Source organism: Nerophis ophidion, linkage group LG03 (assembly GCF_033978795.1).
Source record: "Nerophis ophidion isolate RoL-2023_Sa linkage group LG03, RoL_Noph_v1.0, whole genome shotgun sequence".
Taxonomy (NCBI): Eukaryota; Metazoa; Chordata; class Actinopteri; order Syngnathiformes; family Syngnathidae; genus Nerophis; species Nerophis ophidion.
This window is the reverse complement of record NC_084613.1, coordinates 25,490,791-25,511,341: the sequence shown is the minus strand read 5'-3', so window position 1 is coordinate 25,511,341 and position 20,551 is coordinate 25,490,791. Positions and strand designations below refer to the sequence as shown.

General features: G+C 41.5%; 1 protein-coding gene across 1 annotated transcript in view; it reads left to right on the top strand.

The window, feature by feature from the left end:
• Positions 1–20,551, top strand: part of ptprq (protein tyrosine phosphatase receptor type Q) — a 100,511-nt gene that overhangs the window by 15,119 nt on the left and 64,841 nt on the right. Inside the window, exons 5-14 of the mRNA XM_061893772.1 lie at positions 1,929–1,998; positions 2,168–2,367; positions 2,438–2,669; positions 7,054–7,182; positions 7,267–7,413; positions 14,113–14,276; positions 14,386–14,839; positions 16,807–16,968; positions 17,036–17,215; positions 17,295–17,402. Of these exons, the coding sequence (XP_061749756.1) occupies positions 1,929–1,998; positions 2,168–2,367; positions 2,438–2,669; positions 7,054–7,182; positions 7,267–7,413; positions 14,113–14,276; positions 14,386–14,839; positions 16,807–16,968; positions 17,036–17,215; positions 17,295–17,402 (1,846 nt within the window). The remainder of the gene's footprint in view (positions 1–1,928; positions 1,999–2,167; positions 2,368–2,437; positions 2,670–7,053; positions 7,183–7,266; positions 7,414–14,112; positions 14,277–14,385; positions 14,840–16,806; positions 16,969–17,035; positions 17,216–17,294; positions 17,403–20,551) is intronic.

Below are 20,551 nucleotides of genomic sequence, written 5' to 3'. Positions count from 1 at the left end.
GTGGCCTCCTACCGGTTGGACGTGCCCTAGGGAGGCGTTCGGGTGGCATCCTGACCAGATGCCCGAGCCACCTCATCTGGCTCCTCTCGATGTGGAGGAGCAGCGGCTTTATTTTGAGCTCCTCCCGGATGGCAGAGCTTCTCACCCTATCTATAAGGGAGAGCCCCGCCACACGGCGGAGAAAACTCATTTCGGCCGCTTGTACCCGTGATCTTATCCTTTCGGTCATGACCCAAAGCTCATGACCATAGGTGAGGATGGGAAGGTAGATCGACCGGTAAATTGAGAGCTTTGCCTTCCGACTCAGATCATTCTGCACCACAACGGATCGATACAACGTCCGCATTACTGAAGACGCCGCACCGATCCGCTTGTCGATCTCACGATCCACTCTTCCCCCACACGTGAACAAGACTCCTATGTACTTGAACTCCTCCTCTTGGGGCAGGGTCTCCTCCTCAACCCGGAGATGGCACTAAACTAAACTAGAAAGGAATGCATACTGAAATATAAAATGCAAATTAACAAAACATTTTTGAGTTGTGGATTCCAACATTTTATTAGAATAGAATAGAATAGAATAGAATAGAATAGAATAGAATTGACTTTATTGTCATTATATTTGCATATAACGAGATTAAAGACTCCAACTGAAGGTGCGGTTGTGGGATCAAATATGGGGTAAAATAAATAACACAAGAGGTAATAAAGGAAAAATTAACAATTGAAATAAACAGACTACTAGCCAATAAAAAGCAATCCTGTACAATATACAAAACACTGTAGAAGTACAAAATACTATACAATATACAGAACAAGACAAGAGTACCCAAGTAACAAATAACAATCAGGGTCGGACGTATTGCACTCGAAGGGTAGTATTGCACAGTAGGGTATTAGGGCAGGATATTGTATAGGGTGAATTATTATTATTATAAGTTAGAGTTCAAAATGGTGACAGCTTTGGGAAAGAAGCTGTCTCTGAGCCTGTTTGTTCTGGCTCTTATGCACCTGTAGCGCTTGCCCGATGGTAGCAGCTGGAACAGGTGGAAGCCAGGGTGTGTGCTGTCTTTGGTGATGGTTTTTGCTTTCTTGAGGCAACGGGAGTTATGTAAATCCTTCAATGAAGGCAGGGGGCAGCCGATGATTTTTTGTGCAGACTTTGTGACCCTCTGAATCGCCTGTTTGTCTGCTTCAGTGCAGCTGGCGTACCACACTATTATGCAGTACGTCAGCAGGCTCTCAACAGCCGAGCGATAGAATGTCACCATCAGCTGCCTCTCCAGTCTGTTCTTCCTCAGCACCCTTAGGAAGTGGAGTCTCCCCTGGGCCTTCCGGATGACCACAGTTGTATTTTGGGTCCAAGACAGGTCAGCAGATATGAGGGTGTCGAGGAACTTGAAGGAGCTGACTCTCTCCTTCAAGGGGTGGGGTCTGCAGTGTTTTTCCTGAAGTCAGAGATGAGTTCCTTGGTTTTTGTAGTGTTGAGTGCCAGATTATTCACTGAACACCACGCTCAATTGTTCTGGTTACGCGAGTTTATTCACTTTTATTCTTCTGCGATTCTTAATTTGTAAAAGTAGCTCTCAGAAGAAAACATAAGGTAGTGTACAGGTACATGTAAAAAACACATCAAGTGAACAATGGTGCTTTTTGAAGATCAGAGACAGGCGTGGGAAAACACAGCTCATTAGCATTAGCATTTAGCTACATACACACAGACGGCGTGTTCCCTGTAAGGCTCGGTAAAAAAGTTTTGACCAACACACTTACAATTACTAATATGCTCTAAGACTTATTTAAAAGTGTTGATCATTAGCATGACATGGCATTTAGTAAATATGCTCTAATTTGAATCATCCTCATATTAATGTGCACTTGTATGGTTAGATATATGTCATAATCTAGTACTGTCTTTCTGTCTTTAGGTGGCAGCCTCTTCTCCAGCAGGTATTGGACCATTCAGTAAAGATGTCTACGTAAAGACCGCAGAGTCACGTAAGTATCCACGCAAATACACTCACTAAAAATGTTGGTTGAACATTTTGTTGTACAGCTTTGTGTGTGTGTGTGTGTGTGTGTGTGTGTGTGTGTGTGTGTGTGTGTGTGTGTGTGTGTGTGTGTGTGTGTGTGTGTGTGTGTGTGTGTGTGTGTGTGTTTTGTGCAGCTCCCGGTTTGGTGACCAACTTAACAGCCTTAGCCCAGAATCACACCTTCGTTTTGGTCACTTGGTTCCTCCCACATCGCATTAATGGCCTCATCACAAAGTTTGCCGTCAAGGCCAAGCACGCTCGCACAGGACAGACGGTCCGCGACCTTGAGGTCAATGCAGAAGACATCATGACCGGAGCGCTGCCTCACTGCAACGTACGGCCTTTAATACTCACCGCCTATGGAGATTGATGATGAAATTATTAAGAGCGTCAATATTGTTTAGGATGCTGCGGACATTCTGTCCCGGGCGACCCCCAGCCCCTTGGAAATGACAGCGTCGTCGTCTTCGCCTCACACCCTCACTGCCGTGCCTCCTGCAGCTGCTTGGAGCTTCCCCATATCGGTGGGAGTCGATCAGCTTCGACCTTACACCGCTTATCTCTTTGAGGTGTCTGCATTCACGTCAGACGGAGAAGGACAGATTGCATCCACCATGGTCCGCATGCCAGAGTCAGGTGTGAGGGAAAGAGGGTTTTTGTCATGTTTTATTCATTTATACTCAAGCTTTAGGGGCCAAACCTGGCCCGCCACATCATTCTAATGTGGCTGCCTTCACCTAAGCACCTAAGAATGGGGGGGGGAGGTTAACGCAACACACACACCCTGAAAATACATTTTGTTAAAAAAAAAAAATAATCCTGATTTAACAAACAGAATGCACGTCTGAGAGTGTGATTTTAGCTCAGTGGTCAGGATTCTCGCCTTTCACACCGGTGACCTCAGTTCGCGCCCCGCTCGGCACCGTGGGAAAAAACAAGGTCGCCGAAAGAGAGAGTACTAATCTGACTCTCCCCAGATCCTTGTAGTTGGCAGATCTCCACACAAGGGCAAAGCAAACTCCTTCATGATATCAAAAAATAATGAACCAATCAGGATCGCCGGGCGGGATTTCATAGATGTGATGTAGTGCCGAAGCGACTGTTTGATATAAGCAACAATGGCGGTGTAGCTAGGAGTCGTGTGCTGACATTGAATTTGCTATTGCAACTGTTCTATCAAATATCAAATATTACTTCTTTAAAAGATAAACAGAGAACTTTTCTCTCTGTCGTTATCCAATATGTCGGCTGTGCTGTTTTGGATTTCCCAGCGTCGCTCTCATGATTTCGATGTAAGTGGTTGAAGTAGCACGTCGTTCAAGATAACGTACAAGTGGTTTATTCAATCACATAAAATTATTTTTTTACAAGGCTCCGCCTTCCGAAATACATCTACTATTGAGAAGTCCAAGATCCTTGTGTGGAGCTCAGCAAACTACAAGGATCTGGCGAGAGTCAGGTTAAGAAAATACACAAATGTTAGACAAAGCTGAACTGTCTGTGATTGACAGCTACGAACACCAATGATTGCATTCCGACGTCAAAATCGGTGGGTCCTGATTTTGCGGGGGCTCCAGGGTTGGCCCTTGCATTAAGCCTGCCATTTATTTTATTGTAGTACATAACTTTCTTTTATAGTGGACAGCTACTTCAATTTATTTGTGGACCAGCACTTAATTTCTTGGAATGGCACTTAATTTTAAGGCAGCGGACTACGTCATTTTATGTGGTACGCCACATTAGAATTCTAAAATGGCCAGCCAAACCTTTTTATTGTGGCCCATCACTTCATATTACTGTATGTGGTCCACCACATACAGTAATACACTAACTTGTGTCACCACATCATTTTATGTGGTCTGCCACATTAGTATTCTAATGTGGCCCATCACTGCATTTTATTGTCGACCTCCTGTCAGAGTTATTTGGTGACGGACCCCAAGATGCAGAGATGGAGGCAGGCATGGAGTGAGCAAACATGATTTTAATATAAATACTAAAACAAAACCAAACAAAGGGTTCAAACCAAAAGCGCGCACGTGGGCGGATAAAAAAACAAAAGGCCTTTAGCATAGAAGCTAACAAGAAACAAAAAGGACCTTTAGCATGGAAGCTAGAGGATAACAAACAGAAAAACTGGAAATAGCTATGGCTAACAAAAACAGCTTACCGCTATGACGACCAGGACAAGATGTAGCACGACAGGTAATAGCTGAAATCAAAATGACACGACAAGAGCGACAGGTGGCAACGACAATACAATGATCCAGCAACTGACACAAAACAAAGCAGGTACAAATAGGTGCGGGCTGATTGGCAACAGGTGTGGCCAGGTGCCAATCAGCCGCAGCTGAGGAGGAACACAGCACTCAGGGAACAAGACAGGAAGCTGACAAAATAAGAGCACTAGACAGAAACTAAGGACAGGAAATACTAAACACAGAAGAAACAGACAAATGTAGAGGAAAACACTAAAACAGACAAACTGTCAGGGGAAAGCCTGACACCTCCACATCTTTTTGTGTGGCACTCCATATCATTTTATGTGGTCCGCCTTGTTATTTTATGAGATCTGCCGCAATAAAATTTGAACTTGGCCTGCCACATCATTTTATGTGGTCCACCACGTCATTTTAATGTGGCACGCCATCCATCCATCCATCCATCCATCCATCCATGGCACGCCATCCATCCATCCATCCATCCATCCATCCATGGCACGCCATCCATCCATCCATCCATCCATCCATCCATGGCACGCCATCCATCCATCCATCCATCCATCCATCCATGGCACGCCATCCATCCATCCATCCATCCATCCATGTTCTACCACTTATTCCCATGGGGTCGCGGAGGGCGCCGGAGCGTATCTCAGCTACAATCGGGCAGAAGTTGGGGTACACACTGGACAAGTCGCCAGCTCACCAACACAGATACACAGACAACATTCACATTCACACACTAGGGCCAATTTAGTGTCGCCAATCAACCTATCCCCAGGTGCATGTCTTTGGAGGTGGTAGGAAGTCGGAGTACCCGGAGGGAACCCACACATTCACGAGGAGAACATGCAAACTCCACACAGAAAGATCCCGAGCCCGGAATTGAACTCAGGATTACTCAGGACCTTCTTATTGTGAGGCTGACACACTAACCCTTCTGCCACATTTATTGTGGTTCACCATACCTTTTTATGTGGTCTGCCAGATTAAAATTCAAACTTGGCCCGCCACCTCATTTTATGTGGCACGCCATATCATCTTATATGGTCCACCACATCAGTTTATATGGTCCGCCACATTTACGTGGCCCACCACGTCATTGAAGTGGCTTGCGAAAGATTGGAAATAAAAAAAGCACTTTCTAGCCAAATGTATTGGTTCTTTCAATTTTGACAGTAAAATCGGCACATGCAATTTCTTATGTTTTACACTTTAATATTAACTGATCAAAAAACCCAGATGTTCCAAGCATTTTTTGGGTTATCAAAAATACAAATTTTAATATCTGCTTGTCATCTTGACTTACAATTTTCTGTCTGTTAGTAAAAAAAAATGTAATAATTAAAACCAAGAAAAAGTACCAATGATTGTCACACACACACTAGGTGTGGTGAAATTAGTCCTCTGCATTTGACCCATCCCCCTGATCACCCCCTGGGAGGTGAGGGGAGCAGTGGGCCGAATCGGTGCCGCGCCCGGGAATAATTTTTTGGGGTGATTTAATAATAATAATAATAATAATAATAATGGATTAGATTTATATCGCGCTTTTCTATTGTTAGATACTCAAAGCACTCACAGTGAAGTGGGAACCCATCATTCATTCACACCTGGTGGTGGTAAGCTACATCAGTAGCCACAGCTGCCCTGGGGTAGACTGACGGAAGCATGGCTGCCAGTTTGCGCCTACGGCCCCTCCGACCACCACCAATCATTCATTCATCATTCATTCACCAGTGTGAGCGGCACCGGGGGAAAGGGTGAAGTGTCCTGCCCAAGGACACAACGGCAGCGATTTGGATGTCAATAGGTGGGAAGCGAACCTGCAACCTTCAGGTTTCTGGCACGGCCGCTTTACCCACTACGCCATTTAACCCCCAATCACAATCCTTGATGCTGAGTGCCAAGCATACAAGTATGACTCGGCCGGGGTTTGAACTCACAACATACCGATCTCAGGGCGGACACGCTAACCACTAGGCCAGTGGTTCTCAAATGGGGGTATGCGTACCCCTGGGGGTACTTGAAGGTATGCCAAGGGGTACGTGAGATTTTTTTTTTTAAATATTCTAAAAATAGCAACAATTAAAAAATCCTTTATAAATATATTAATTTAATAATAATTCAACAAAATATGAATGTAAGTTCATAAACTGTGAAAAGAAATGCAACAATGCAATATTCCATGTTGACAGCTAGATTTTTTTGTGCATAAATTTTGATGGTTAAGATTTTTTTTTTGTAAAGAAATGTTTAGAATTAAGTTCATGAATCCAGATGGATTTCTATTACAATCCCCTAAGAGGGCACTTTAAGTTGATAATTACTTCTATGTGTAGAATTTTTTGTTTATACTTGAATCACTTTTTTTATTTTTCAACAAGTTTTTAGTTATTTTTATATCTTTTTTTTCCAAATAGTTCAAGAAAGACCACTACAAATGAGCAATATTTTGCACTGTTATACAATTTAATAAATCAGAAACTGATGACATAGTGCTGTATTTTACTTCTTTATCTCTTTTTTTTCAACCAAAAATGCTTTGCTCTGATTAGGGGGTACTTGAATCAAAAAATTGTTCACAGGGGGTACATCACTGAAAAAAGGTTGAGAACCACTGCACTAGGCCACTGAGTAGGTCAAACAGTTGCCTTTGCAAATTGTGCAATAAGGCTGTAATGTTTATATTCATACATATTCACTGTTACATGTGGCTGTGAGGGAAGCCATAATTGCAATGTGGCAACACCCTGTTCTCTACCCATGAAAAATGTCTGTGTGTATGTCCACTGCAGCCCCAGAAGATCCGCCGCAGAACTTCTCAATATTAAATGTGACGTCACGAACAATATCCCTATCCTGGAACTCTCCCGCCATTATCACAGGAAGGTTCACCTATGTGCTCTTCCTTCATGGCCCTACAGGTCTGTATAGCTATTGACTCTGCATGCACACATGACTAGATAGAAGTGCCACACAAATTTGATACAAAGTCTTATTGTGCATAGGATATTTGTACGAGAACAGCACAGCAGACATGACATTCACATTCACGGCTTTGACTCCCTACACTGAGTACACCATTGCTGTTGGGGCCAAAGCGGCTGGAGAAGTGGGTCCAGTGGCTCGGGAGGATGTGATGACATCTGCTGAAGGTAAAAAGCAGCAATTTATTGATTAAAAAAATATATAGTTTGAATAAACCTGTAAAACCCATTGGAAAATGTTCATAGATGACATAAATTATAGTGGCTTGTGCCTATTAGGAAATCATGATTGAACAACAGGTGAGCAGGACTGACAAAAAAATTGCATTGCTATGCTCTTTGAATCCTTATTAGGTCCAGCATTTCATGTCATTTTAAAATCAAAAGCTATCTTGCTAGGAAAAACAACTGGTCCAGTCTGATCTTTGACCCTTACTACTCCAGTAATTCATAATCAACAGTGTTTTAGTTTAACATCAATGATCATTTGCAAAATATCTATAAAACTGGTAGAACGCTAACGAAGGTGTGGGGACAATATATCACAATTTTTTTTTTATAACAATATAGGTATTTAATAACACCATTTTCTTCCTAGTTATGTTTTTAGCCAGTTTTAACAATTTTAAATTAATTTTAATTTTAACCAAGTTCAACTTCTGAACTTCCGTTCCTTAAAGGGTCACTGCAGGAATATCTCGCTGCAAATCGGCACAAAAAGCAGCAAAGCAGCACAAGAATTCGACAGTTAAAAAGTACTTGATCCTCTTTCTCATATAATAGCATTAAATGATCATTTAACTGTCATTGTTTTTCCAAATCAATGGTGCTTGTCACCCCAACACAACACAATTTTTACAGGTAACATGCCTTTTAAAAAGTAAAATTAACTTTTAGATGAGAAATATTGCATAAAAACAATACGATAAAATGTAATTCTAACAACCGGGGACGGCGCGGCGCAGTGGTAGAGTGGCCGTGCGCAACCCGAGGGTTCTTGGTTCAATCCCTACCTAGTACCAACCTCGTCACGTCCGTTGTGTCCTGAGCAAGACACTTCACACTTGCTCCTGATGGGTGCTGGTTAGCGCCTTGCATGGCAGCTCCCTCCATCAGTGTGTGAATGTGGAAGTAGTGTCAAAGCGCTTTGAGTACCTTGAAGGTATAAAAGTACAACCCATTTATAATTTTTAACTAAAATTGTTTTATTTTAACAGCTAGCATGTTAAAAAGAAAAAAAAAACTTTTAGATAAGAAATATTGCATAATAACAATACAAAAGAATGTACTACTAACAACTAAAGTAGTTTTATTTTAACAGGTAACATGCCTTTCAAAAAGTAAAATAAACTTTTAGATAAGAAATATTGCATAAAAAATACAGTAGAATGTACTAACTAAAGTAGTTTTATTTTAACAGATAACATGCCTTTTAAAAAGAAAAATAACTTTTAGATAAGAAATATTTGCATAAAAAAATACAATAGACTGTACTACTAACAACTATAGTGGTTTATAAAATAAATACAAATCTACATTATCTTCTACGTTATCCCCTTCAAGCTGCTTCTCCGTCAAACCATCAGCAGCTTTTCCATAATTTCTTGAACAAATGTCAGCCGTTTGGATTTTATTTTAAAATTCATGTTCCTGCTTCAGTATGGTGCAGACAAGCAGTTATACGCTTGAATAGCTTCGTTGAGTTGGCGACACGTTATATTAATGTTTTTGATTTCATTAATTTAATCTGCTTCTTTTCCTCAGCAAGGTCCCTCACACTCATTTTCTTTCATCTCATGTTTGGAAAACGTTATTTTAATGTCTTGCTATATGCTTTAAAGCAGTGGTCCCCAACCTTTTTGTATCCACGGACCGGTTAACGCTTACTAATTTGTCCCGCGGCCCGGGGGGGTGTCCTTTTTTTTTCTTTTCTTCTTTGTCATGAAAAAGGGACGTTTTTGTCATGAAAAAGGGAGTTTTTTGTGGTTGGTGCACTATTTGTAAGTGTGTATTGTGTTTTTTATGTTGATTTAATAAAAAAAATCAAACCATTTTTTTAAATTTTTTTTTTATAAAAAATTATTCTGCGGCCGCGACCCGGTGGTTGGGGACCACTGCTTTAAAGCATGAAAAATTGCCAAGAGACAACGCTCATCTCAAAACAGACTTAATCTGTGGCTGTTACGACTTGGAAATGAGAGGACCCAGATGCAGAGAGGAAGTTTCCAAAAATAACAGCTTTTATTTAGAAATAACTTTTTAACCTCCGGTAAAAAAGTATTTCACAAAAATATATACATCGTACGGAAAATAAATCCGAGGATAAACACTTAACTCAAAAATCACTCCAAAAAATAAGGAGGAATACTACTTTAAGAAAATAACCTAACAAAAATAGAATATCAAGAAGAATTAACAAAAAGCGATCCAACAGGAGGAAAAATAAACTCTAATAATATATACAATACAATATCTATGAATAAACAAAAAAAATCTCTCAATCAATGAGGAAATAAAACGAAATTTGGAATAACAAAAAACTCACCAATTAGGTCGACGAAGGAAAACTAAGGACGCTCGAAGGGGGAAAAAGTAAACTCAAAATTTCAGCAAAAAAATAACTGCTATGATCAAAAATTAAGGAGAACAAGAAAAAACAGGAGCAAGGCAAGGAGGGAATCAAGGGCATGGACGCTAGAAGGCAAGATAGACGAGACGATCTGGCAAAGGACAAACGGAGAAGTGAGCTTAAATAGGACCTGGGAGTGATGGGGAACAGGTGGAAACAATCAGGAACCAAGGATGACGTCAGACTGGTGACACAAGAGGAAGGACCAATGATCTGAAACAAGAGGGTAGCTTTTCAAAATAAAACACATAGATCACAAGACAGAAAAAAAACCAGACTTCCCTCACCGCGGTGTGACAGTGGCGTTCTTAAAGGAGAACTGCACTTTTTTATTTTGCCTATCATTTACAATCCCTAATGTGAGATAGGAAAATATGTATCTCTCTTTTTTTATGAATTCTAAATCGTAAATAAATGCTACTAAAAATCAGCTAACAATGCAGGTAATAGGGATTTGATCTATTTTTCCTGTAAATTGTTCTAAAAAAATACAATTTATATACATTTTGCCAGTATATATGGAATGTAATAGCCGTCACATTCATGACAACATGTAATATTTACGTATTTTTGTCATTTAACACATCGCGAGCAATTTTTTCCCGAACAAGCATCATTCTAGAAAGAGTCTTTCTAGCGATGTCTTCGGTTCTAAGTTTAATTTTAAAGTTGACCAACTTCTCATCTTATAGCTACAACTTTTTGCAATACAAGTGTGAGGCATGATTTTTAATGTAACATTAATGTTTAGATAGAATAGAACAGAAAGTACTTTATTGATCCCTGGAGGAAATTCAGCAGAATTTGGCTCACAATAAACAACAAACACTTTGATACATAGTACCAAAGTGTTTTGCTGTACCATTATACAGCATTATTCACAGTCAATTATATATTTAAGTGCAGTCAAAAAGGAACATATGCATTATACATTCTGGTGGCTGTCGGTATGAAGGACTTCCTGTGTCGTTCCGTGTTGCATTATGGGAGTCTGAGCCTTCCACTGAACATGCTCATTCTCTCCGCCAGGTCCGAGTGTAGTGGGTGGGAGGTGTTGTCCATAATGGCTAGGAGTTTTGCTAGATTTCTCCTCTCTGACACCACCGCCAGAGAGTCTAGCTCCACTCCCACCACGTTAATGGCCTTCCTTACCAGCTTGTCCAGCCTGTTTGCATCCTCCTGCTCTCAGCCCACTGGCCCAGCAGACCACGGCGTACAAGAAGGTGCCCGCCACCACCGACTCGTAGAACATCTCCAACATCTTTGTACAGACGTTGAAGGTTCCAAGCCTCCTGACCCTTCTTGTAGAGGGCCTCAGCGTGTTTTCACTAATTCAGCTTTCTGTCGATATGTACTCCGAGGTATTTATAATCCTCAACCATGTCCACATCGACCCCCCTGATGGAAACAGGGGTCGCCGTAGTACTCCTCCTCCTTCCCAGGTCCGCCACCAGCTCTTTGGTCTTCCTCACATTGAGCTGGAGGTGGTTCTTTCAACACCATACCACAAAGTCCTCCACCATACACCCCACCATCGCAGAGCCATCAGAAAACTGCTGAAGGTGGCAGGACTCTGACTGATAGTGGAAATCGGTGGTGTAGATGGTAAAGACGAAGGGGGAGAGGACTGTCCACTGCGGGGTCCCGGTGTTGCTGACTAGTCTGTCAGACACACAGTCCGGCAGTCGTACGTACCGTGGTCTGTCAGTCAGCTAATCTACAACCCAGGACACCAAGGGGGCCTCCACCTGCATCGTCTCTAACTTCACACCTTGTGGCCCGGGCCGTATGGTATCAAAAGCACTGCAGAAGTCAAAAAACATGACCCTCACACTGCTCGCAGGCTTGTCTAGATGGGTGTGGGCAGGTAGATGACCGCGTCCTCCACTCGCAGTTGGGGCCAGTAGGCGAACTGGAGCAGGTTCAGTTGAGGCTTGATCGCCGTGCGGAGTTGTTCCAGGACCAACCTCTCCATGGTCTTCATGATATGGGAGGTTAGAGCCACCAGCCTGTAGTCCATCGACGTGCTGGGTCGCGTGCACTTGGGGATAATGACCACGCATGAGGTTTTCCACAGTGGGGGGACTTTCTGCAGCTTAAAGATGTTGAAGATGGGCTGAAGCACACCACACAGCTGTGGGGCGCAGGTTTTGAGCACCCAGGGGCTCACACCGTGTGCGTAACTTCTTTAGCTGTTCAATTACCTGCTCTGCAGACAGACACATCGGGGGGGTCTCAGGTGGTGGGGGGTGGCGGGGTCGTCAAGCAGCTCCTGGGTGGAGGGAGGGTAAGGTTTTAAATGGGGGGAGGTAGTCATTGGAGTTGGGGGTCTGTGAAGAGGAGGAGGCGTGGATTGGGTCGCTGTAGTTGTCAGGGGGCTGGCTCACATGTCTCAGGGGGGGGCGTAGGCGCTTGTCAGAGCCACTGTGTCAAACCTGTTAAAGAACTTGTTTGGCCCTCTCTGTGTCTCCGTCACCCCCCTACTCCCCAACGGTTTGAGGCCGGTGATGGTCTGCATACCTCTCCAAACCGCCTTCATGTTGTTGTCCTTCATCTTCAATTCCAGCTTCCTCCTGTCCTTGTCCTTGGCCTCCTGGAGTTTGGTCATCAGCAGCCCCTGAACTCTTTTCACCTCCTCCCTGTCACCAGCATTGAATGCCCTCTTCTTCTCATTCAGTAGGGCTTTGATGTCCTTGGTCATCAACAGCTTGTTTTTTGGGTAGCAGGTGACCGTCCTTGATGGGATGTTTGAGTCAACACAGAAGTTACCAGATCGGCATGTACATACCTACAGTAGTAAATAGACCCCCTTTTTAGACCAGTTGGTCTGCCGTTTCTTTTCTTTTTCTCCTATGTCCACCCCCCCACGCCCGTGGAGGGGGTCCGGTCCGGTGGCCATGGATGAAGTACTGGCTGTCCAAAATTGGGACCCAGGATGGACTGCTCGTCCAGAGTCGGGACCCAAGATGAACAGCTCGCCTATGTATCGGTTGGGGACATCTCTGCGCTGCTGATCCGCCTCCGCTTGGGATGGTTTCCTGCTGGCTCCACTTCGGATGGGACTCTCGCTACTATATTGGATCCACTTTGGACTTGATTCTCACGGTTACGTTAGATCCACTATGGATTGGACTTTCACAATATCATGTTAGATCCGCTCGAAATCCATTGCTTTCGGTCCCCTGGTGGTGGTGGGGGGCGTGGGGGGATGTTGCCCACATTTGTGGTCCTCTCCAAGGTTTCTCATAGTCATCATGGTCGACGTCCCACTGGGGTGAGTTTTTCCTTGCCCTTATGTGGGCCCTACCGAGGATGTCGTTGTGGTTTGTGCAGTTCTTTGAGGCACTTGTGATTTAGGGCTATATGAATAAACATTGATTGATTGATTGATTGATAGTTAATTACCTCTGTGGTCAAAGCACTATGTTCCTAAAAGTAGTTCCTCAGCGTTAGCTCCTATATTATTGGATGTGTTTTAGAGGGGTTTATAGGCGGAATAGATGACTCCCGTTAGCTACATTTTAGCCATCTAGTACGAGCCGTACTATATTTGTCAATTTGGACTGTACGAAAAAGAGAAAAACATGTTCTTGTCTTTATAGGCAAACATTTTTTTAAAAGTGCAGTTCCCTTTTAAGTTGTACAATTTGTATTTAAACTGCATTTTACATTTATGAGTGAACTATCGTATTTGAAATATCACAATGCTGTATTCTACAGTGACACAAGTATGTTGATAAAATATGTCATTATATTATACGTGCGCTTAGCTAACCTTTGACTCCCACAGTTTCATGGAATTGATGACATTCAAAATAAAAAAAAGGTCCTTACAGCAACATGTCCCCTGAAGAAGTTTGGTTAAAACAGGCTCCTCGACTATTATTAATTCAAATATCATTCCGAATCCAAATCAAGGTGTTTCCTGGCTACAAATACAAAGCACATTGGTAACAGAGAAGTCAAAAAAGAATCAATGTTCTTATTTTGCTATTGGGAGAACGCCTAACAGCTTATTGACACAATGTAATAATGCTAATTGCTTGATTGATTGAAACTTTTATTTGTAGATTGTACAGTACAGTACATATTCCGTACAAATGATCACTAAATGGTAACACCTGAATAAGTTTTTCAACTTGTTTAAGTCGGGGCCCACGCTAATCAATTCATGCTCAGTTTTTTATGTGTGTGTCAAACATGAGCTGTGTTTGTATTTGTTGTGTTTGCCGATATAGCACCCAGTGCAGTTCAAGACCTGAATGCGGTAGCAGAGGACGCCGTTTCAATCCGTGTGACTTGGAGACGTCCAGCCCAGCCAAATGGTGCTATCACCCAGTACAGACTCTGGGTCCTGCTGAATGACACTCTGTTGCATGACATCACTCTTATAGCAGAACTGGTAATCAGCTTTTTTCAAATCCCAAAATGAGAGTTTCAGCATGTTTTGGACTGTGTAGTATACCGTTCCATATACTTTCACATGTAGACCTTCCGTTTTCCGCTCACAGAATACTACTGGTTCTCACGAAGGAGATACGCTCGTTGCTGATCAGCATGCCAGTCCAGGGCGACGTAAGAGAAATGCTGAACTCAGTTTGACTGTCGCCGCTGTTGATTTTGAACCCACGCAGTCAACCATCGTGACCTCGTCCACCCTCTCCGTCTCTCCACTCACAAGCACCAAGAAAGGCATTAACGATGCTGACGAGGGGTTCAGCCCCTCTTTAACCGCCACGCTCACTAAGACGCCCGGCAACACTTACCTTTCCACATTACCTGCCATTTCCCCTACGCCTGGGTCGCTTGTTACGCTTCCACCATGGCTGACAAAGCAACACGAAGACGTGACCTCGGAGTCAGCTGACCCGGCTCTCACGCCAGGCCAGAACCGCTTTTCCACTCGCCATGCATCCATTACGGCACATTTATTGTCACGAAACACGGCGGGTTCTGGAACCCCAGGTACTTCCTGCAGTCTCTTTTTTGCCTTTACACTTACAGTTTGACGACCACCCAGTTTGTCGACGAGCAATTGTATTTAAAGGGGTGTCAAACTGGTTTTCCCTAAGGGCCACATTGCAGTTATGTTTGACCTCATAAGGCCTCCTCTAACAGAAAATTATATTACATAATTTCCTATTCATTTGATTAAAAAAAATATTTTACTTACAATGTAAAAAATAATCTGTAGATTGTACGGTGAAAACTCAAAGCTCAGTCACAATAACTACTTTAAATTACTTTACTTACTTTTATTTATGTGGGCCTATCGAGGATGTCGTAGTGGTTTGTGTTGTGGTTTGTGCAGCCCTTTGAGACGCTAGTGATTTAGGGCTATATAAATGAACATTGATTGATTGATACTGTGAATATTATGTTGTTTTTTTTCAGTAAATAGAAATCAGATTTTTTTATGGTACATTGTACATTTTGCGGCGTATTACTTTAGATGGCAAACTGTACCACATTTATTTTACCGTAAAAAACTGGCATCTGAGTTGCCAAAATTTTATCATCACAAAACAGGACTGGTTTTTCCATTTGCAGTAAAATGCTGTAAAAAATGTTTTGAATTATACCATTTTACAGGAAAGTCCAATGTCATTTATACAGTGTACATTGTGACGGATAACTTACTTTGAAATCATAAGTCAAGCAGATACAAAGTATTTATTTCTATTTTAACAACAAAAAAATGATTTGAATGTATGATAACATATTTGTTGCATTATTAGAAAACATTTAAGTTGACAAAATATGCAAATTGAATTGAAGTCATGTATTTTTTTCTGACAAAATGGAAAAAATCCCCGAAAATATTTAGTAATACAAGATAAAGTACTTCATTGAAACTTTATTTCCAGGGCCAAATAAAATGAAGTGGTGGGCCAGATCTGAGTTTGACATCTGTGGTCTACATCAGTGGTCCCCAACCACCGGGCCGGGGCCCGGTACCGGGCCGCTGCTCGATTGGTACCGGGCCGCAGAAGAATTTTTTATAATTGTTATTAAATCAACATAAAAAACAAGATACTCTTACAATTAGTGCACCAACCCAAAAACCCTCCCTTTTTCATGACAAAGAAAAAAAGAAACCCCCCCAACCCAAAACCCCTCCCTTTTTCTTGACAAAAACGTCCCTTTTTCAGGACAAAGAAAAAAATTAAAAAAAATTCCCCCAACCCCAAAACCCTCCCTTTTTCATGACAAAAACGTCCCATTTTCATGACAAAGAAAAAAAGAAAAAAATCCCCCCCAACCCAAAAACCCTCCCTTTTTCATGACAAAAACGTCCCTTTTTCATGACAAAGAAAAAAAGAAAAAAATCCCCCCCCACCCAAAAACCCTCCCTTTTTCATGACAAAAACGTCCCTTTTCTATGACAAAGAAAAAAAGAAAAAAAATCCCCCCAACCCAAAAACCCTCCCTTTTTCATGACAAAGAAAAAAAGAGAAAAAATCCCCCCCCAAACCAAAAACCCTCCCTTTATCATGACAAAAACGTCCCTATTTCATGACATAGGGCGGCATAGCTCGGTTGGTAGAGTGGCCGTGCCAGCAACTTGAGGGTTGCAGGTTCGATTCCCGCTTCCGCCATCCTAATCACTGCTGTTGTGTCCTTGGGCAAGGCACTTTACCCACCTGCTCCCAGTGCCACCCACACTGGTTTAAATGTAACTTAGATATTGGGTTTCACTATGTAAAGCGCTTTGAGTCACTAGAAAAAAGCGCTATATAAATATAATTCACTTCACTTCACAAAGAATTATCAAGCATTGACCGGTCCGCAGCTACAAAAAGGTTGGGAACCACTGGTCTACACCATATTCTGCACCAAAAAAACATGCCCTTGTAGAAAGTTCTCATAATGTCTGCATTGTTCACACAGCTCCTTTAAAACAGCGTCGTGTTTCTCTACTTGTGCTGCAGGCGTCAACGTGCGAGAAGAGGTGATGGACGTGTTGATGGGAGAGCTGTCTTACCTGGTGTCGGGTCTTGAACCCTTCACTGAGTACATCTTCAGGGTCACTGCCTCTACGATAGTGGGTGAAGGACCCGCCACCAACATCACAGAGAAGACCCGGGAGCAAGGTTGGGTTGTCAGAATTATTTCTACAGGTATGTTTTTTTTTTTTCGCCCTAATGGTGTCTAATTTAGTCCCCAGCTCAGTCCTGGACCTTTCCTACCAAAACATCAGCTCCACTGCCATACGTGTGAGCTGGATGCCGCCACTCAACCCCAACGGGCGGATCACGCACTACTCAATCTACGGCCTGGAAGTGCACAGTGGTAAAGCGCTGACGTGGGTTACTAACACTACCAGCTTGCTCATTACAGGTAGCGTTGTCCTATTGTGACCACACTCATGTACACATTTGGAATTTCAACAATTGATGACACAATTTCTGATTAATAGATTTGGGCAAGTATACTGGTTATAAGCTCCGTGTGGCGGCGTCTACAGCTGTGGGAGAGAGCTTTCTATCCGAGGAAGATTACGTCTTTGTTTTCACCTTAGAGGACGGTATGTTCAGATGGAAAATGCACATATAAAAAAAAGACTTGGTAATAAAAATGCCATAGCGTGTGCAATGAAGTGGCAGGAATATGTAGGACAGTAGTTATTTTCAGTTTTTTTCAAAGTACCACATTAAAAAAAAATATTTAATTACCACTTTAATGACTAACATTAAAATATAGTCGCATAGTAGGTCTAAGTATTCATTAAAAACAAGGCAGTTGTTTTATTTAAAAATTATATTTAATATATGCCAATACCAAATCTATATATGAGTTACCTGAGGACAAACGTTGCTAAATGTGTTGGAATGATGAGGAGATCATATCATTTATTGAACAACAATGCCCTGCTGTTATTGTTTCATTCATTTAGTATGTCATTGTGTTGAAGTCTGGGGAAATTGTTATAAATCACATCTACAGCCTTTAGTCACTCTGCAGAAAAAGGCCATCAGGATTTTGTCCAATGTTCACTATAGCCATCATTCAAATCCACTATTTATGGACTTAAAGCAACTTAAACTGAACCATGCGATCAATTTTAAAACTGCTCGAAGTATGTTTAGGGCATCCCAAAACTCTCTTTACTTTTAGACCTCCACCCTAGATCACACCTCAATCCAACCCACTTCTCCAAAGTGGGCTGGTTCAGGGTGGAGGACAGAGTAAAACAACTTGCAGTGAGCCTAGTCTATAAAATCCGCTACACCTCCCTGATACCAAAGTACATGTCAAACTACTTCATTAACGTAAATGACCGCCATAACCACAACACCAGGGGGAGCTCCACAAACCACGTTAAACCCAGATTCCGATCTAACAAAGGTCTTAACTCATTCTCTTTCTATGCTACATCAATGTGGAATGCACTCCCAACAGGTGTAAAAGTAAGTGCATCTCTATATTCCTTCAAAACCGCTCTAAAACAACACCTCCAGGCAACTTCAACCCTTTACTAATACCCTCCTCCATTCACATCTCATCTCCCCGGATTACAAACAACCTATTGTAAATAATCAAATGTACTTCTAATGTATATACTGTACTTGCTCTTATGCTATCTGAACTCACTCTGTTCTCTGCTGGCTGTACATATTCTACCAAGTAAGACCTACACTGTTTCAAAGTCCATTTCTCTGTTGATGCAATTGTTGATGACTGAAGTACTGATATCAATCAAAGCTCCTCATCCCACCCCCCGGATTGTAAATAATGTAAATAATTCAATGTATATACCACGATGATTAACCTGTGTGATGACTGTATTATGTTGATAGTATATATTTGTACCATGAATTGATTAACGTGGACCCCGACTTAAACAAGTTAAAAAAACTTATTCGGGTGTTACCATTTAGTGGTCAATTGTACGGAATATGTACTGAACTGTGTAATCTACTAATAAAAGTATCAATCAATCAATCAATCAATCAATCAATCAATCAATCAATCAATCAATCAATCAATCAATCAATCAAAACTCTACCATCCACTATACAGACCCTATTCAATGATAGAGATGATCACCATAATTACAGTTTAAGAGGAAGCAACAAATTATATTTACCTAAATTTAGAACCACTTTAAAATCAATGTTCATTTCAGTGCGTGGAGTCTCTCTGTGGAACAAATTAGGGGACAAGTTAAAAACGTGTTCTAGCATGATTCAATTTAAAACACTGTTTAAAAAAGAAGTACGAGGAAGAAAGAGAGTGATGCCCTCAGCACAGAGCGATGGGAGAGAGGTGTATGGTCAGAGAATGTTTGGGCCCGTGTGTGTGTGTGCGAGTGTGTTTTTTGTCTCGTCTTGTCTTGTCTCATAGTATTGTTAGTGTACAGGAGTTTTTCTTGTTTTTGTTTATAGAGTATTGTTCTTGTATTATATTGTTTATGTTAAATGTGGAATGAGAGAGAGGAGTTGTGCTATTATAAGCATCTGCTTCATCCAACCCCTTTTCAAGCCTTGCATAAATATCTCTGCCAAAATGTAAAAAAAAAAAACTGTGTTTGGTTGTACTGTGCAGGTATGAAATAAATATTTCAATTCAATTCAATATGTTCCAATACCGATTCTCAAATCAAAATATCGAAACTTTCAGTAATTTACCTATTTGAGATCATGTATACCAGTCCTTCTCAAAATCTCTTCACCAAATACCACCTCAGAAAACACATGGCTCTCCAGGTACCACCATAATGACCAACATTAAACTACAGTAGAATAATTGGTCTAAGTATTCATTAAAAACAAGGACAATGTTTTATTTAACAAGTATATTTTATATTTTTGACCACTGCAACATTACACACAGTTTATACAGTAACCCCATCCATCCATCCATTTTCTACCGCTTATTCCCTTTGGGGTCACGGGGGGGCGCTGGTGCCTATCTCAGCTACAATCGGGCGGAAGGTTGTATACATCCTTGACAAGTCGCCACCTCATCGCAGGGCCAACACAAATAGATAGACAATATTCACACTCACATTCACACACTAACACTGTGTTTTAATATAAGAAAATAAAACCTGGTACTTTAATAAACATTTTTTTGGCGTACCACTAGATGGGGTTTGAGAATCACTAGTTCAGGATAAATACACTTAATGTAATTGAACACAAACAATGTTAAATGTTCAAATCTTATTGTTAATAGCGAAAGCATTATGCTGTTTTAAATACATATTATAAAAGAAAAATCCATTGTAACAAGTATAAAACAATAATGTTAACTAAAGTTTAGTTAATTTACATGTCTTTCAACTTTTACTTTCTGAGAAGCTGTGTCCTCTGCACTGGACATTTGTTTGTTATCTGTTTGGAAAATGCTTGTTCCCAGAAAAGTTAACTGAACTTTTAATAATGTAAATACCTTACAAACTTGATGTTTAGTCTGGCTGGCTTGAAATATATATTTTGGAACGATGGTTTATTAAGTAGCTTCTCATTATTTCCGTCCCACTGCGGGGCTGCATGTTTGCGGTAGTTGTCGCGATTTAAAGATGCAGAAGAATAGCACGAATACATCTTGCCGGTAAAATAACATTTTAATACACAAGTTGTTAAACACTACACCAGTGGTTCTTAACCTGGGTTCGATCGAACCCTAGGGGTTTGGTGAGTCGGCCTCAGGGTTTCGGCTGAGCCTCCG